The following is a 17,199-nucleotide window of genomic DNA, read 5'->3' on the forward strand; positions in this document are numbered from 1 at the left end:
ATGTTAAACAGGGTATTCTTGTCCCCAGGTGTGGGTTAGGCTAATAGATCTCTGAATTTTTTAGTTGTTCTGTTGTGTCCGACTCTTCCGTGACCCCATTTGGGGTTTTCTTGGCAAAGATACTGGAGTGGTTTGACATTTCCTTCTCCAGCTCATTTTACAGTTGAGAAAATTGAGGCAGATGAGGTTAAGGGACTTGCCCAGGGTCATATAGCTATTAAGTGTCCGAGGCCAGATTTGAACTCAGGAGGATGAACCTTTCTGACTGCAAGCCTGGCACTTTATCAACTGCCACCTGACTGACCCAAATGGTCTTTGAAGGCCCTTCCAACACTGAAATTCTGTTATTCTATGATTTATAATTGTTATAGCTACTGTGTGACAAAGGGTTTTTCTGAAGTGCTTGGAAATTCATTGTCTTATCTGGTTTAAGCGTCAGCACCAGTGATCTTAGTTTGCTGATTTACTTTCAGTGGTGGGGATTTCTTTTCATAGAGCTGGAAAAGGTAAGCGGGCTCAAACCCTATCTGAATTTATCAGAGATACTAACTTTATAAGCTTTTGTCTGACTTAAACTGGTTCCAAGATAGCAGAACCTAGATACCAATTAAATGAACCACTTGCAGATCCTGTTTTCCAGAGAGTATGTATGGAAACAGCCTCTGCATAAATGAGAGGGACTGCTGCTGCTTTGTCTTACCTGAGCAACAGAGATAATACTTCAGGCACAAGTGGAAGAAAAGCTCCAAGCAATGGGGTCAGCATTTTCCAAACCACTTTGGTCATGGAATGCTGGGATCTTGAAATCAGAACCACAAAATACTGGTGTATTGGGCCTGAGGACATGCAATAGAGGCACCTAGGTGGCGCCATAGTGCACAGAGCTCTGAACCTGAAGTCGGGAAGACCTGAGGTCAAACCTTATCTCAGATACTAGCTGCAGGTCACTTAACCTCTGCCTCAGTTTCCTCAGCTGCAAAATAGGGATAATAATAGCACCTACCTCTCACAATAGTTGTGAGAATCAGATGAGATAATGTTTGCAAAGCACTTTGCAAGCTTTAAAAGCTCTACATAAACACTAGTTGCAATTATTTTGGGGGACAGCCAGATGGCCCTAGTGGATAGAATTCCAGGCCTGGGGTCAGGCAGACCTGAGGTCAAATCCAGCCTCAGACACTAACTAGCTGGGTGGCCTTCTGCAAATCACTCAACTCTGCCTCAATTTCCTCATCTGTAAAATGGAGGTGATAGTAATAACACCTACCTCTCTCATGGTTGTTGTGAAGATTATTTGACATAATATCTGTAAAATTTCCTGGTGCATTGTAGGCATTATATAAATGTTAGTGATCATGATGATGATGGTGGTGGTGAAACACCCTAGAGACAAAGTAGTATTGAAAAAATCTTTGACAAGAAATGGAGAAAATTAACCTTCTATTCATAGCTAAAATTATTGCATATCATAAGTATTTTTGATACATGAATAGTTTTTCTTTTAACATGGTAGAAGGAAGAAATATTGCCAATATTGACAGTTTCTCATGGAACCCCTATTCACATTATGTAAGAGATCAAGGAATTAAGGGAACACAGTTTGGGAAACTCTGGGGCAGACCTTAGGGCAAATATCTTCCAGTGAAGATATTTTCCTTACTCAGTCCTCAGAGTAGAACCTGCTGGGACTCCACCTTTTTCCCCCCCTGGCGTCTCACTTTTATACACCCAGGGAGGTACCCTGAAGGAAATTAACTGTGATTCCTAAGGGAAGCACTTTTATGAAGGGACTCTTGTTTCCAAACCAGATAACCCATTTTCACATGTGTGTTTGCAATTTTTTTCAGGCTCTTTTATATGGATATAAGTGGAAGCTGAAAGACCTATGCAAAGAATCAAACTTAACAGGATGGATTAAACCCCACAACCAGAAAACAGGAGAGCTTTGTGACCTGCCAAAAGAAAAACTGGATGCAGCAGAAAAAGTGTTCTTCTCTAACGTGGACCTTCTGAAACCCCTCCTGGTAAACAGACATGATGTGTACCATTTAATGCATGAAACATTGGTGAAATGTCCACTGTGTGTGCAGAGCACTGTGTTAGGCATGGGCACGTGGAGATAACTGGCCTAGGAAAGACATGATCTTCTTTCTCATGGAGCTGGTCATCTAGTAGTATACATGCCAAACCTACACAATTTAAAGTTTTTTTTTTAACATGATGGTGAAGCTGTAAGTTCTAATATTTTATGAGTGTGAAGGTTGAATTACTATTTACTCTTCTGTAACATAAAGTTTGAAATGTCATTGTCCCTGACTCCTTGACTTGGCCTCACTTCTTTTTTTTTAACCTTTTTTTTTTGGACTAGGCAGTGGGGTTAAGTGACTTGCCCAGGGTCACACAGCTAGTAAGTGTTATGTGTCTGAGGCCAGACTTGAACTCAGGTCGTCCTAAATCCAGGGGCCGGTGCTCTATCCACTGCTCCACTTAGCTGCCCCCAGCCTCCCTTCTTTTATCTTTCCAGTTTTTAAAGACCACAGGAAAGGAGATCAGCTTTGGTAACCTATCTCAGTTTTAATGCCTTTATCACAAAACTTCTATCTAGCCACTTCCCTCATGTCTCACCATTTCTTTGTGTTTAAAGGGAAGGAGGTGCTCTCCCTTTTCTGGGTAATATCTTACAGTGTCCCAGGTGGGTGAATGTTAAGTTGAAAGCTCTGGATTCTACTTAGTGGCAAAATTTTTTTAACTTCTGCTACAAGGTTCGTTTTTTTTATGCCCAGTGTCCTACTTAGTGAGGAAGGTGATCTGTGCCAGGATTACTTAGTGTGGTCCAGAGAAATATACTTCTTTCTAGAGGATCATCATTCATGACCCTCTTGTTTTTATCAGGCACTTTTCTTTAGAGGAAACTAAACAAAAACTGTTATCAGAAGTCCTTTAGCCTTTCTTGCACTGTTTGGCTTTTGGAAGGTAATAATAATAATGATGATGATAACAACAACAGTGATGACAATAGTAGTAGCTTTTATGTAGCGTTTACCATTTGCCAGGCTCTGAGCTAATAAGCGTTTTGTAATAATCATTTCATTTGTTCCTCACAACAACCCTGGGACATAGGTATTGCTGTTGTCCCCATTTTACAGATGAAGAAACGGAGGCAGACAGATGAAGTGGCTTGCACAGGGTTGCAAGGTCACAGCATACGGCGAGATCTTTTCCTGAACACTTTTTGGGTGCCTTGCTTTCTTGGCAAGCCTGAAACACTTAGGGTTTCAGCCTGAGAAGTACGGGGTTTCCCATCCCCATTGACCTTCTCTAGGTGCTTTGTGCATTTGTGGCAGGCTTGCAGCTTTATCCTTGCAAAGTGTCTGTTTCATTCTGTTCTACTTTGGCAGGCACTCAGTAAACACTCTCTGCTGTTAGCTGGGCACAAGATGCCAAGCTGGTCCCACCTCCCTCCTCTCTCCCCTGAATGACTTTGGGCAATACATATTATGTCTTTGGACCCCTTTTCCTTGCTAAGGAGGACCAAATTAGAAAAATATAATAGATAATTCAAGTAGCCATAAAGGGCTAACTGAAGATAATGCAGAGGCAGCGAGGTGGCACGGTGGTCCTGGAGTTGGGAAGATCCGAGTTCAAACGTGACCTCAGACTCTTATTAGCTGTGTTACCCTGGGCAAGTTGCTTAACCTTTGCCTGATTTTCCTCATCTGTAAAATGGGGATATTAATAGCACCTACCTCACAAATGTTGTGAGGGTCAAATGAGATATTTGTAAAAAAAAAAAACAATGTTTAACACAGTGCATGGCACAAAGTAGATGTCATATAAATGCTTATTTCCTTCCCCTTATTTAATTATTATTATAATCACCTCAGCTCAGGAACCTTGACATATTTCTTCTGAAAGTAGAACCAAACCCCAGTCTTGTCTAATGGGCACCTGGCTGGAGTTGATCTGAGAGGGTGGGGCAGATTCTGAGCATCAGCTTCTTCCATGAGGGTTACACTGTAGTTCTGAAGTCAGAAAAGACAGTGGACCGAGCAGGGCTCTTGTTCTAAAATCTCTCGACTTTTAAAGCTTGTTCCTAGTGTATGGTCAGGGACTCTCCTTGCTCTCCCCAACAGTGAGGTAACATGGCATAGTAGTGGCTGATCCTGAAGTTGGGAAATCCTGGATTCAGATTCTGTCTCAGACATTTTGCAGTCATATGAGTCTGGGCAAATCACTTAACCTCCTTCAGCCTCAGTTTCCTCATCTGTAAAATGGGTATAACAGTAGCATCTATCTTATAGGATTATTTTGAGGATCAAATGAGACAGTGTTTGCCAAGCCCTTTGCAAATCTTAAAGCAATATGTAAGTGCTTTTTTATTATGTATTATGCAAGATAATTTTAAGACCACAAATGGGTTAAATTACTGCAGAGCATTTTGAATTGTGGTCCCTATTTCCTGGACAAAGATAGATGTTCAGAAAAGACATGCATGTGCCCCCTCCCTAGGAACAATGACATTTTCTTTAATATTTGGCAAAGTTTTCCCAGCTCCTTGGTTAAAATTCCAGCCCTGCTAATGATAGGCAGGTGTGACTCGTGATGGAACAGGGTAATTAATTGCTCCCAGAACCACAACGTGATCAGTGACCAAATGACAATAGCTGCCTCTGCACAAAGGACATGAGGAGAGAGTTGGGTGTTTCTGCCAGAGTTCGCCACTTCCCAGAAGCAAGTGTAGTCTCAGGGAAGATGCCATTGGGAATGTTTTCACTTTGTTATGCTTATTATACTTTCACATATTTTGGTCAAGGGTTCTTTCTTGCCTCCCCCCTTTCTCCCTTTTCCCAATGGGCAGCACTGTTCTGCCAACCCTTGGTTGCCCTCGAACTTCTGAAAATGCCAACTATCACTTCACTTCTGTTCTGAGAAATATTTGCTGGCAGCACAGACTTTTTCTTCTGGTGACAAATATTTGGGCAGTTGGGCTGGGGAGCCTATGCAACGGTCTCTGAATACAGATGACTTAGAAAGGGATTTCTTTGATAGGCATGGCCAAGATCATGCATGGATCCCCCAGACATGCTGTTTTATTTTGGTACCCAAATTGTTCCCCTTGCCTGGTGACTCATCCTGTATTTGCTTTATTCTAAAACTTCTCATATGGGATAACCTCTAAGGTCCTTTCCAGCTCTTAAGCTGACTATGAGCCTAGCATCCTCTGAGTATGTTAATTGGTTTCTGTTATGTATTCTGTATATTTATTTTTTTACTTGAACAACTTAATTTAGCAAAATAATTTAAGCAAAATAATGTTTTTTGATTGTGTGACCCTGGGTAAGTTATTTAACCTCCAGTACCTCAGGCATATCTGTAGAGCTCATATAGGAAGTCAGATGATTTGATGGACACCTTGCCTGGACACCTTGCCTGGGATTAGTATGCTCAATAATTACACACATACCTAGCGGCTCTGGGAAGCTCCTGGTATGTGAATGAGGTCCATCAAATCATTCGACTTAGTATGTGAGCTCCACAGATTTGCCCGGGGCACCTAGAGGTTGAGTGACTTGCCCAGGGGTACATAGCTAGTAAGACAGATGGGACCCCCTAACTCCAAGCCCACCATTTTCTCCATTACATCATATTACCTCTACTTATGTGTCCAGTCATGAGAGAAAAATCATAATTATAATTAGTACTAATAGCAGCATTTAAAGAAGAATGGCCATAGGATGTAAAGGAATGGACAGATAATAAGATACCCCACAAATCCTGGCTAACGACATTTTGTTTCATGGCCCACTTGGGACAAATTCAAACATAGGCTAACCTTGCCAGAGTTGCTTGGATGTTTGCTATGCCTGCGATTTGATGTGGTGGTTCAGCATATCTAAAGTGTTCCATCTGGCTCTGTTTTCTTTTTCTCTGCCTCACTCCTCTGCCATCTTAATAATGTTAGTCCATGTTCATATTATCTTTTCAATATTTGAAACAATGCCCCTGAGACCCTTTGATGGTGTGCAAAAAGCAAATGATAAATCCTTGACTGAAGCTCCTGTTTTAGTGAAGTCTGTCCATTATCAGTCTTCTGGTTCATGGTGGAATTGTGTGAAGTTGAGTGCCATCTTCAAGGTCAAGGTTTTGAACTTGGGAACCCCCTGTAAAGTTGAACTTGGAACTTTTCTAGTTAGTATGTGAAACTTACTTCCTTACATACTGTTTAGTTTGAATATGAAACACATAAAATGAGATGGTCCAAAAGATGTAATTCCCATGTCGGAAACCACCCATCTGAAACTGTGTCGCATGATTATTCAGTCTTGACCTATAATATCAGCGTAAAAGGGAATGTTCTGTTTTTGTTGCACAAAGAGTTCTGTTCAAATGTAGCTTATCAATGAGGGCAGCGCATTCCTTCAGACGAGGACTGAGGACCTCAGGTCCTTTGGACAAAGGATCTCTTGGCAGAGTACTCTGGGCTCATCAAAGGCCATTGACTTCCCAGATGGGTTACACATAGACAGAAATAGAAAATAGCCGAAGAGATAATAGAAATAACACTTCTGAGAGCATTTAATAGTATCTTTCCCACTCAATGTTGACTTAGACTGTAAATAAAACTGAATATCAGATTCAGTACCCCTGGCTAATGGTTTTTAAGAGCTGGAAGCTTTCCCTTGGACATGCACTTGTGAAATGGAGCCACTTACAGGAGGGGTAAGTGGTAGATATTAGATAGAACTAGAAGGGATCTCACAGCTTGATTTGGCCAACCTCCACATTTCATGGCCAAGGAAATTGAGTTCAGAGAAAGGACATGACTTGTCCATGATCATACAGCTATTGAGTAGCAGAGCAAGGAGTCAAACCAGGGTCTTTTGACCAGAGATTGAGTGGTCTTGCCACTTCACCATGAGGGCTCTAGTCTGTGATGGTTCATGCACAGGTATGCGTGGGTAGTGTCATCTCTCTTGGGTGGCTTAAGAGGGAAAGAGTGTAACTGAACAAAAACTGTTTTTTTTCCCTTGGAAAATGCAGACAGCTGAAGGAGAAGTAAGTTTTTGATCAGAGGTGGAGGTGGGAGTGAGGGCTGATTGGGTAAGGTTTCATGGAGGAAGGGACATTTGAATTGGGCCCATGAAAGCTGAATAGGATTTCTGTGACTAGAGATGAGGAGAGCATTCTGGTTATAGAGAATGGTATAAGTGAGCACAGAGGAGGGAGAGGGTAAGACAGGTGTAGGAGATGCCAAGCCATCCAATTTAGCAGGAGTGTAGAGTACATTGCAGGGGGCAGTGGTGGAGGAGGGTGAGATAAAGATTGAAACTGAGGGTGATGCTAGACTGTCTAGGGTCTTGTACCAACCCAAAGAGTAGGCAATAAAGGTCTTTGAGTGGAGGAGTGACATGACCAGACTCAAGTTTCTCTTTTAGGTCCTCTTCTTATCTCTCTTTTGGTGGCTTCAGTTATGTAAACAGCTCCTGTGCCTCTATTTCCATTTCATACTGCCCTCAATCTCTCCCCAGAGAGTTCTTCAATTCAGTATTTCCAGCTGCCTGCTAGATGCTTATTCTAGCACCTCAATTCAGTATGTCTAGAACTAGACCTATCATATTCCCCCATAAACTCAGCACTTCCAACCTTCCTTAATAGCCCCTGCACTATCCCAGTCATATGGACTCCTAATCTGGATTTTTTTTCCCTTCCCTTCAGTCTACACGTTCAGATAATCATCAAGTCTTGTCTCTCCTGTCTTTCCTATACTTCTTTCCTCTAGCTCCTCTTAGCATCTATGGCATCCATTCTAATTCCTGCCATCATCTCTTCTTATTTATCATGCAGTCATCCAACAGGCATTTATTAGGCACCTACTATGTACCATAGATACAAAGACAAAAATGAAACAAAGTCTGGATTATCCTAAGAGGCTCCTAACCATTCTTTCTGCTACCAACCTATCCCTTTTTCTTCTGTCTTCCTCGCAGTTGCCCTAGTAATTTTCTTAATGTACCACTGTTTTCATAAACCTCTTCTACTCTAAAACTTTCACTGACTCCCCATTGCCTTCCAAATAAAAAAAATATATATATATATTCATGACATAAGGCATTCAGTATCTCCACAGTGTGGCTTTATCCGCCTGCTCTAGGTTTATCTCATACTGTTTCTCTTTACACAGTCTACATTCTAGCCAAACTCAACTGTTTTCTGTCCTCTTGCCCCTGCCCTTTCCCATCTTTTCCTTTGCTCAAATCATACTGCATGCCAGAAACATACTCTTCCTTTTCCCTTGAAATCTTCATCTGTTGGTATCCTCCTTTCTTTCCAGGGTCAACTTAGATGTCACCTCTTCCACAATGTCTTCTCTTGGCCTCAAATGAAAGTGATCTTTCTCCTTCTTTAGATTTCTTGTAGCATTTTACATGGTTTTATTTATCTCCTTTTCTTTTGTATCAAAATTTTATGTGTGCTTATTATTAGATTAGATTAATAAACTCTGAGAGCAAGGGTTGTGCTGTCCCTGTCTTTATATCTTAGCATAGTGCTTCACATTAGTAAACACTTAATAATCTTTGGGAGAGTTTGAATTTTCATCAGAACAGTGCCTAAGGGAGATTAATCTGGCTGTGATGTGAAATATGGATTGAAAGACAGATTAGAAATAGGAAGTCCAATTAGCAGATTATCAACAGTAACATTTTAAACATTTATATTTTATAAATTATATCATCTTCTATTCATTCTCTTTAAAATACTATAATTTCCAAAAGGCAGGTGAGCTTTTGGTCTAGATTCTTAGTAAAGAATTATTTGGAAAAAGAGAAAGACATTTAAACATAGAGAAACGTGCTGTAATACTTCCAGGATACAAGATTTTGTTAGTGTAGGTGTTTCCTCCATACCTCTGCATGCACCAGTGCAGATAGCTACCCTTCTATATAGATGGCTTCAAGTTGCTGTGGCCAAACACATCATCATCCCCTGGCCAACCTGGTGCTGGGTATCTATCTCCAAACTTAGCTAGGCTGGTCCTTGGACAGCAGTCATAAATATTATCACCATACCGATTCAGAAATGTATTAGAAACACAAATGTGATTTAAAATGCCAAAACATCCAAGAATATTTAAAGATTGATAAACTGTTTAATTGAAAAATGAATTTTATTTGACATCTTCAAAGAATATTCTGATTTTGATTCCCTGTTTCACTAAAAGGTTTTTGGTGAGATAAAAAACTTCTCTTAAAGGAAATCTGTCATTGCCACAGGAATAATTTAAAAAAATTGGTAATTTTGTTAGTGCAGACACTATCTTTATGTAACATGAATTATTAGACTGTGAAAGTGCCTGTCTTTAAGCTGTTGCCTGCTTTACATCAGTCATGTGTGTCAGTTCCTATGATATGGACTTGGCTCTGACCAGGTTAATCTTTTAGCTCAGATCCAGGCTTTTCCTGCATAAGCAGAGGCAATTGGAGATTTGAGTCAATTATTACTAAGACAAAAGAATTCTAAGTAGGAAAAAAGCATTGGGAGAAGTTTGAGTGTTCTGATTCACACATTTTAAAGCACACATGTGGAAGGTCATTAACCATACCTTAAATTAGAAATATAACTCAATTCAACACCTTTTGAAACTGCTTACCAAGGATATGTACACAGCTGTTACTCGATTGAATCTAGTAGTTGTGCTCCTGAAATTATACAGATTTTTGTAAATTGGATCAGTTTTTCCATGTCTTCCATTATAATTCCCGAGATAATGCATCTTTGTTAATTACAATTCATTAGGGTGGGGTGCCTAAACATTTTAGGATTAGGCTTCCCTGCTCCCTCTTTACTATATAGTAAAGTCACAGAACATAGAACCCAAGAGTTGGAATGACGTTAGATAGAGGTCATCTATTCATAATCTAAAGGACACTAATTAAATGAATTGAAATGGTTGCATTTTTAAAGAATCATGCCAGTGCAGATGTTCACATATAAAGCTTTTGCAGAGTGATTTTCACCTTTATTTTCTACCAGTGTATTTTTAGTCAAAATACTAGTTTTAAAATTGTAACAAAAAAATAGGATTTAGACCCTTTATCTTTGTGATTTGAAGTATGAGTCATAGGGTCATAGATTTAAATCTACAAGGAACCTTAGTGGTCATCCAGTCTAGCCAGCATGTTTTATAAATGAGGGGCCTGAAGCCCAAAGAGATTGTGGCACATGGGAGATTACATGATTGAGAAGTGGCAAAATCTAGATTTGAACCTAGAATCAGAACCTTTGATTCCATAGCCAGTATCCTTTCTACTCTACCAGACAGCCTCATATTACTTTACATAAGTACAGCTCAGACTCATGCATGAGTTTGTCTCAACAGTGTGACACAATATTTAGGAAATGTACCCAGTTGGGATGCATGCATTTTACTGGAGTGGGCAGGAAATTTCAGAGAATAAAAAAAGTACTTGTGTTTCCTTCCTGTAATAATATGAATGGCATTTTGTCGTGAACTAAAATATTGAATAAAACATGAATTCCAGTTAGCTTAACACAGAAAGTATAGTCCCCAGCCAGACGGAGGCTTTCATTACTTCATACAAGCTCCTCTCTCTCTCTCTCTCTCTCTCTCTCTCTCCCCCTCTCTCCCCCTCCCCCTCTCTCTCCCCCTCTCTCCCTCTCTCTCTCTCTCTCTCCTCCTCTCCTCTCTCTCTCTCTCTCTCTCTCTCTCTCTCTCTCTCTCTCTTCTCTCTCTCTCTCTCTCTCTCTCTCTCTCTCTCTCTTCTATATATAATATAATATATATATATATATATATATATATATATATATATATATGTATATGATTTCATCCTCTCAAAGGCTGTGGCCAAGGGCTTTTTGTTGGGAAAATAATAGCAGGAATTCCAAGATATGTATTGTTTGCTGGCACAGCTTGGAAAGATAATTTAGCAAGCATTATTTTGCCTTTGTCAAGTCAATATGAGTAAGAGACCACAGCAAGAAAAGAGTGTGAGCTTGTGCCACTCAGGCATCATTGTTGGCTGAGCTCCAGGCAGTAAGATGCTTCCTAGGCTTGTTAGACATCTTTTGAAACTGCTTACAATTATTTCTCTTGGTCTCTCTCTGTTCATTTCCCATTTTCTATTTCATAAGCAAAAATAAAGTTAAAGAAAGAATTGAGGTTATCACTTGTGTAAGTAATCCAGGTTCCTCAATCAGATGTTGAGTATTTTTTGTTATCCTGGGTCTTGAATACATCAGTCTACTTAAACTGCATGGAAACAAACATCCCAAGGCCTGGATTCTAGTGCCTTTTTTTCCTCTAATTAGATATATGATCTTGACAATCTCTCCCTCTGGGTCTCAGTTTCTTTGATAACTTTTAAAGGTCCTTTCCCATCCTGTACTATGTTATGCTAGCATTGACTGTTACTGATGACTTTTAGGAAAGCTGAAAATCTTGTTTTCAAATAAATTGTGATTCTGGGCAACAGAAGTATTAACAGGACCCTAGTTAATGATTGCCAACTATTTTTCCCTATTACTTACTGGTATTTTTATAATGGTCCTGTCAAAAGCAATTCAATGAATATTGACTTTGTCTATACTGTTAAATGATAAAGATTTTTATTGTATATAAATGTGGAAATTCAAAGTTGTAATCACCATAGCAAAAGACCCTGATCATAAATATTTGAATACCATGCATAGTCCATTAATAATAGCATCCACATGTCAAGCAGTAACCTTTTAAAATGCCTGTTAGGGACTCAGTCCTAGAGGCAGAGTGTTATAGAGAAACAGACTACTGAATTTTGGAGTCTGGAGACCTGGATTAGAATCTTAGCTCTAATCTTTATTAGTGGAGCCTCAATTTCTTCCTCTGTAAATGGGGATTCCAGTCATAAACCTCACAAGGCTGTTGTGAGGAACGTGGAGATAAAGATGAATCTAAATTGGACATATTAAGTGAGAAATCTTAGAATATATTTCTTGGAAAAAATTGCTTAGAGCCAGTAGTTTGAGGGACCTTCTAGGGCCTATTGAGTTATTAAAAAAGAACCCCAATTCCATTCCCACCTCAAGTGAAGGTTCAGTTAAGTAGAACAAAATATGCAGTGTGAACATATCTCTCATCTATACTATATTTCAAACATATAGAAATACCAGTATGATTAGTAAAGCACAAGTTGATTTTTAAAAGTTATTGAGATCATAATGGTTTTTGTCATTATGTATTTTTTCAGGTATATTTTTGTTTTTTCACCATGTATTATTGTCAATCTGTCATCAGGCATATATTAAACACCTTCTATGTGCCAGGCACTATGTTAAGTGCTGGGGATCCAAAGAAAGGGAAAACATTGTCCCAGACCTCAAGGAGCTCACAGTCTAGTGTGGAAAGACAGGGCAAAACCAACTATGTGTGTGCAAGAAGATATGGACAGGATGAATTGGAGATACTCAACAGAGAGAACATACTAGTACTAAGGGAGATAGAAAAAAGCTGCTTGTAGAAAGAAGGTGGGACTTTGGCTGAGACTTAAAGGAATCCAGGAAAGTCAGGAAGTAGAGATGAGGGGAAGGGAGGGAGTTCCATTCATGGGGAATGGATTGCCAATGAAAGCTCTCAGATTTGGGAGATGGAGTGATGTGTGCAAGGACTAACAAGGTCTCTATTGCAATGGAGTTACGTACAGGCTCAGCGATAGCTTCACTGGTTCTCAAACAAAATACGTAGGCTAAGTATGGCTATATGGCTCATTACCAGAAAGCCACTATTCAGGCATGAAATTTGGGCCAAGGCCATACAAATGCACAGTGCACAAAAAAAAAAAAAGCATTTGAAGGCATAACGTGCACATGAAAACAGTCTAGTAAGTATAGAGATATAGGATTAAGGGGTGTATATAAGTCCCAAAAAGGGATAAAGTAGAAAAAAGGATCTTAAACTTACTTTCCATTCAGACTTTGTAAAGGAAAGCAATCTGAGAAGGGAGTAGGTATCAGAGAAAGACTTAAGAATACAAAGATCTGGGTTCAAGCCCTGATACTATGACTTATTGGCAGTGGGACTTTGGGAAAGTGCCTTATTCTTTCTGGGCCTCATTTTGCTTATCTGTAAAATGGGGATAATAATATTTGTGCTTCCTACCTTACAGGATGATTGCAAAAAGAAAGTAATTTGCCAGCTGTAAACTACTACATAAATGTGAGCTATTGTTGTTATATCATGGTTCAAGAAAAGTAGATATCTGGAAATACTTATGGTAATAGATGAGCTCAGCCTGAGGATGCCATTTTAGGAGATTATTGGATTGAACTAGTTTGTTAATGAGAAAAGTAATTCAAATTGTTAGGCATGTAAATCACTATGTTTTCTTAAGAGAGGCCACTTAACCTTCACTATTTTTCTTTAGCATTTATTTTGCTAACTTGTTCTGTAGTCAGACCATTTATTTTTGAAAGGAAGGAAATTCAAAACCCATTGTTTATGAAAGTAAACACATTAATTCGTATCAGTTGCCTAGACTCATTAAAGATTTATTTTAAAAGTAATTCCTCACTCAGAATTCTGTTACTAGTCTTTTTTGACGTAGAATACATATCCAGATTGCTTCTAGTCTTTTTCAACACAGTATATGTATCAAAGTAGCTTAGCTTTTGCTGGATTTCAGTGGTGTCAATAAATCAAGGGAGATCAAACAAATATGTATTTTTTATTCCAAACTTTTCCTCAGTCTTGTAGTGTTGGTAGTGGCTAGAATCAAATGAAATAGAATCTCAGGTTTAAGACTGGAAGAGACCTTGGAAGGTCATCTAATCCTGCTTTTGTATTTTACTGATGGGGAGACTGAGTCCCAATGAAGGCAAGTAATTTATTTGCCTAGGGCCATATATGTGGGTAAATAGCAGAGGTGACCTTTGAATTTAGATTTTATGAGTTCAAATCCAATCCTCTTTCAACTACATTAGGAGTATTACTGTTGGGGGTAGTGGTATGGGGTGGTCAGCTTTAATTCTTGTCCCAGTTTTCAAGTTAATGAAGGTAGGTGGTTCTAGAGTGACTATGCACCCTTTCTTCCAGTTCTCATTGTCTTTTCTTGTTCCCCAAGAGGAAGCATGGTCAGTTAGGAGCTTGTGGTTAGAGGTTGTGGTAGCTGGACCTACTTCAAATTCTTTTATTTTCTTTTGTTTTGTTTTTAATTTCAATTTCTGGCCTCAGATTTTTCTCCTAATTTGTACATGCACACCAAGTCATCAATGGTCAGGTACCAGATATGTATGTTTTACATTTATACCATTCCAAATTACTTTTAAAAAACCATTAATAAAAGTATTGGTAAACCTTAACTGAAAAAAAAGTGTTCAGAATAATTGTGGTGGTCTGTTTTTTTGGGGGAGAGGATAGGTTTGAGGTGCTGTATGTGTGTTTTCAGTTAAAGATGGTGAATGGTTTAAATTAACTTGTTTCTTTTAGTGACTTCAGATTTACATTTAAGCTCAGAACCATTTTTTTTTTCATTCCAGAAAGGAATACACTCCCATTCTCTCCTGCCAAACCAGGAGCTGGTTGAAACAATGAAAACTATGCTAGAGAGTCTTGGAAAGCTGGCGGAAGAGGTAAGTTGCTTCAGTTGGAGCCCTAGGAAGCAGAACTGCTCATTACGTTTTTGAAATCTGAGTTTGATTTGGCTAGCCAGCGTTCATTGCATTCAGGCAAAGGAATTTGTAAGCACTAGGTGGCCCTATTATTATTGTTATTATTATATTTTTTACTTCAAATGCTGGTTTTCAGGGAGCATTTTTCTTCTGGTGTGCTGAATTTGGTTGTCTCCTTAGCCTACATCCTGTCCATATTTATTCATTAGTGGTAGGAAATCTGTTTAAACAGAATATCAGTTTCCTGGTCTGGGGGAATAATGTGTGCACCTCAAATCCAGACCTTTCTCCATCTGGATATCTGGCTGCTCAAGTCAGTCTGTTAATATGATGTCTTTATTTTTATGTGGCATCTTCTCATCAGAACCAAGGCTTTTATTTATTTATTTATTTATTTGTTTGTTTGTTTTTAACATGGCAGAGCCTCAGGCAAATCCTTGACTTGGAGTCATACAATTGGGAGATATATCTACCCATCCATCCCCTATCTCTAGGCAGAACTGCACCTGAGTATATATGGGTAAAACTCAGAAAAGGGTGGGTACCATGAGATCCCAGGGTGTAATTGATCAAAGAGAATACTGTGGTTCTACTTTAACACGTCCCTAAGTAATTTCTTATTAGGTAGGATCTCTTTCCTGTTGGTGTGGATCACAGCTCCTCCATAACTTCTCATCCTGTCTCAACATTCTTGTTTATGTCTTTCCATAAACATTCCACGGGGTAGAGGGTTCTTGATCTTTTTTTTGTATGTCTCGCAGACGTCTTTGGCCAGTGATTTTAAGTGCATACGATAAAATATATAAGAATAAAAAAGGGAAACTAATTATATTAAATTGCAGTGATCAAAATAATTAAACAACAAAAAAACACTCTTAAGTTTACCCACCCTAGGTTAAAAAGCCCCAATATGGAGGATCTTTCCAGCTGGTGCCAATGGCTTTCCTCTAGTTCTTCTGTTATTTAATAGAAGTTTGCATTTATTTTTTTCCTTATCCACACAAAATGACAGTTCCACACCCTTATGTTATAGAGGGTGTCCCAAAAGTCTTACTGCAATTTTAAGCTAGTAAAACACAAAACTGCACTAAGACTTTTGGGACATCCTGTATCATGTTAAAGTCATACAAGTCGGGGCAGCTAGGTGGCGCAATGGATAGAACACCAGCCCTGAAGTCTGGATGACCCGAGTTCAGATAGACCTCAAATAGACTTAGCTGTGTGTGACCCTGGGCAAGTCACTTATCCCAGATTGCCTCAAAAAAAAAATCACATAAGCCCATGACAATATCAGTTTTCATTTCTACCATAATTTTGTCTTTGTCTTTCTGTACAGTTAGGTGGGTAAAGACCATGAGATCATATTTTCCCCTTATTGGTCTTAGTAATGTTTTTTTTTCTATTGCTTTCAGAGAGGTAATATGATTTAGTGAATAGACATCTAGCCCTGAATTCAGAAAGACCTGGGTAACAATTCTATCTCAAATACTGAGTGGCTAAGTGATTTGGGGCTCTTTGAACCTCAGTTTTGTCATCTGTAAAATAGAGATGTTAATACCCCCTACGTCACAGGGCTGTTATGAAGCTCAAATGAAATAACATATGTAAAGCACACTAAACAAATGTGAGCCATTGTTTTTGATTTGTTTTGCTTTTTTAACGTGTACAGGCTTTTAAGCATGCTTTGTTAGCCAAACCCAACAAACCCATCTCTGCCATTAAATGTTTTAAAATGTGATTACCTTCAAAGCAAGACTGGTTCTTTTGTATTGTAATCTAATTGAAGTCAGCAAACATTTTAAAAATGCCTACTCTGTATAAGATGTATGTATAGAAAAACAGAAGTCCCTACCCTCAGAAACTTAAAGTCCATAGGGATATACATGTAATACAATAATATATATACATAAATTACAGCATTCGTTAATTTTAAATCAGTAAGGGACCTGAGAGGTTATTCAAGCCCCTCATTTTCCAGGCAAGGAAGGAGAGGCCTATAGAGTTTAAGTAACTTGCCCAGACTGGAATTCAGATCGAGGTACTGTGATTACAAATCCAATATTCCTTCCAGGGGACCATCCTGCCAGTCCTAATCTTCTGGGGAAGAAAATTTTGGTTTGATGGGGTAACAAAAAAAATCTCACGTGCCCTAGTTCTGTCAGGGAAGTTATTGTAGAGATGAACTCTAGTAACCTTAAACAGATGAAGAAGCTGGGATCATCTGAGGTTAACAGATTTTCTCCTTCCAGAAGGTAGATGGGGAAACACATTGAGCCCCCCAACTAGATAAGCAATTGGTTCTGTTTTATCTGAGGCCATGCACTGCTATTGTTTGTTGTGAGGTGGGCACTTAACCTTTTTTTTCTTCTTTTTTTTTTGGCTTTAACTGAGACAAAAGCTATAACTGTTGCAGAAGAAAAGGTATCATAAATTTGCCTCGGGGTCTGGTTATAGCTGTTTCCTGTTACATCACCCAGGCCTGCCTTTTGTCTGGGGTTAAAAAAAAAAATTGAAAGCATGTGATGTTCGCATTGC

The 17,199-nt window shown here is 39.0% G+C and overlaps 1 protein-coding gene across 1 annotated transcript in view; it reads left to right on the forward strand.

Annotated features, from left to right (window-relative positions):
• Positions 1-17,199, forward strand: part of ABCA1 (ATP binding cassette subfamily A member 1) — a 160,278-nt gene that overhangs the window by 68,603 nt on the left and 74,476 nt on the right. The window contains 2 exon segments of the mRNA XM_020995438.2: positions 1,848-2,024; positions 14,533-14,625. Of these exon segments, the coding sequence (XP_020851097.1) occupies positions 1,848-2,024; positions 14,533-14,625 (270 nt within the window).

The sequence above is a fragment of the Phascolarctos cinereus genome, unplaced genomic scaffold (genome assembly GCF_003287225.1).
Source record: "Phascolarctos cinereus isolate Bilbo 61053 unplaced genomic scaffold, phaCin_HiC Scaffold_4;HRSCAF=312, whole genome shotgun sequence".
Taxonomy (NCBI): Eukaryota; Metazoa; Chordata; class Mammalia; order Diprotodontia; family Phascolarctidae; genus Phascolarctos; species Phascolarctos cinereus.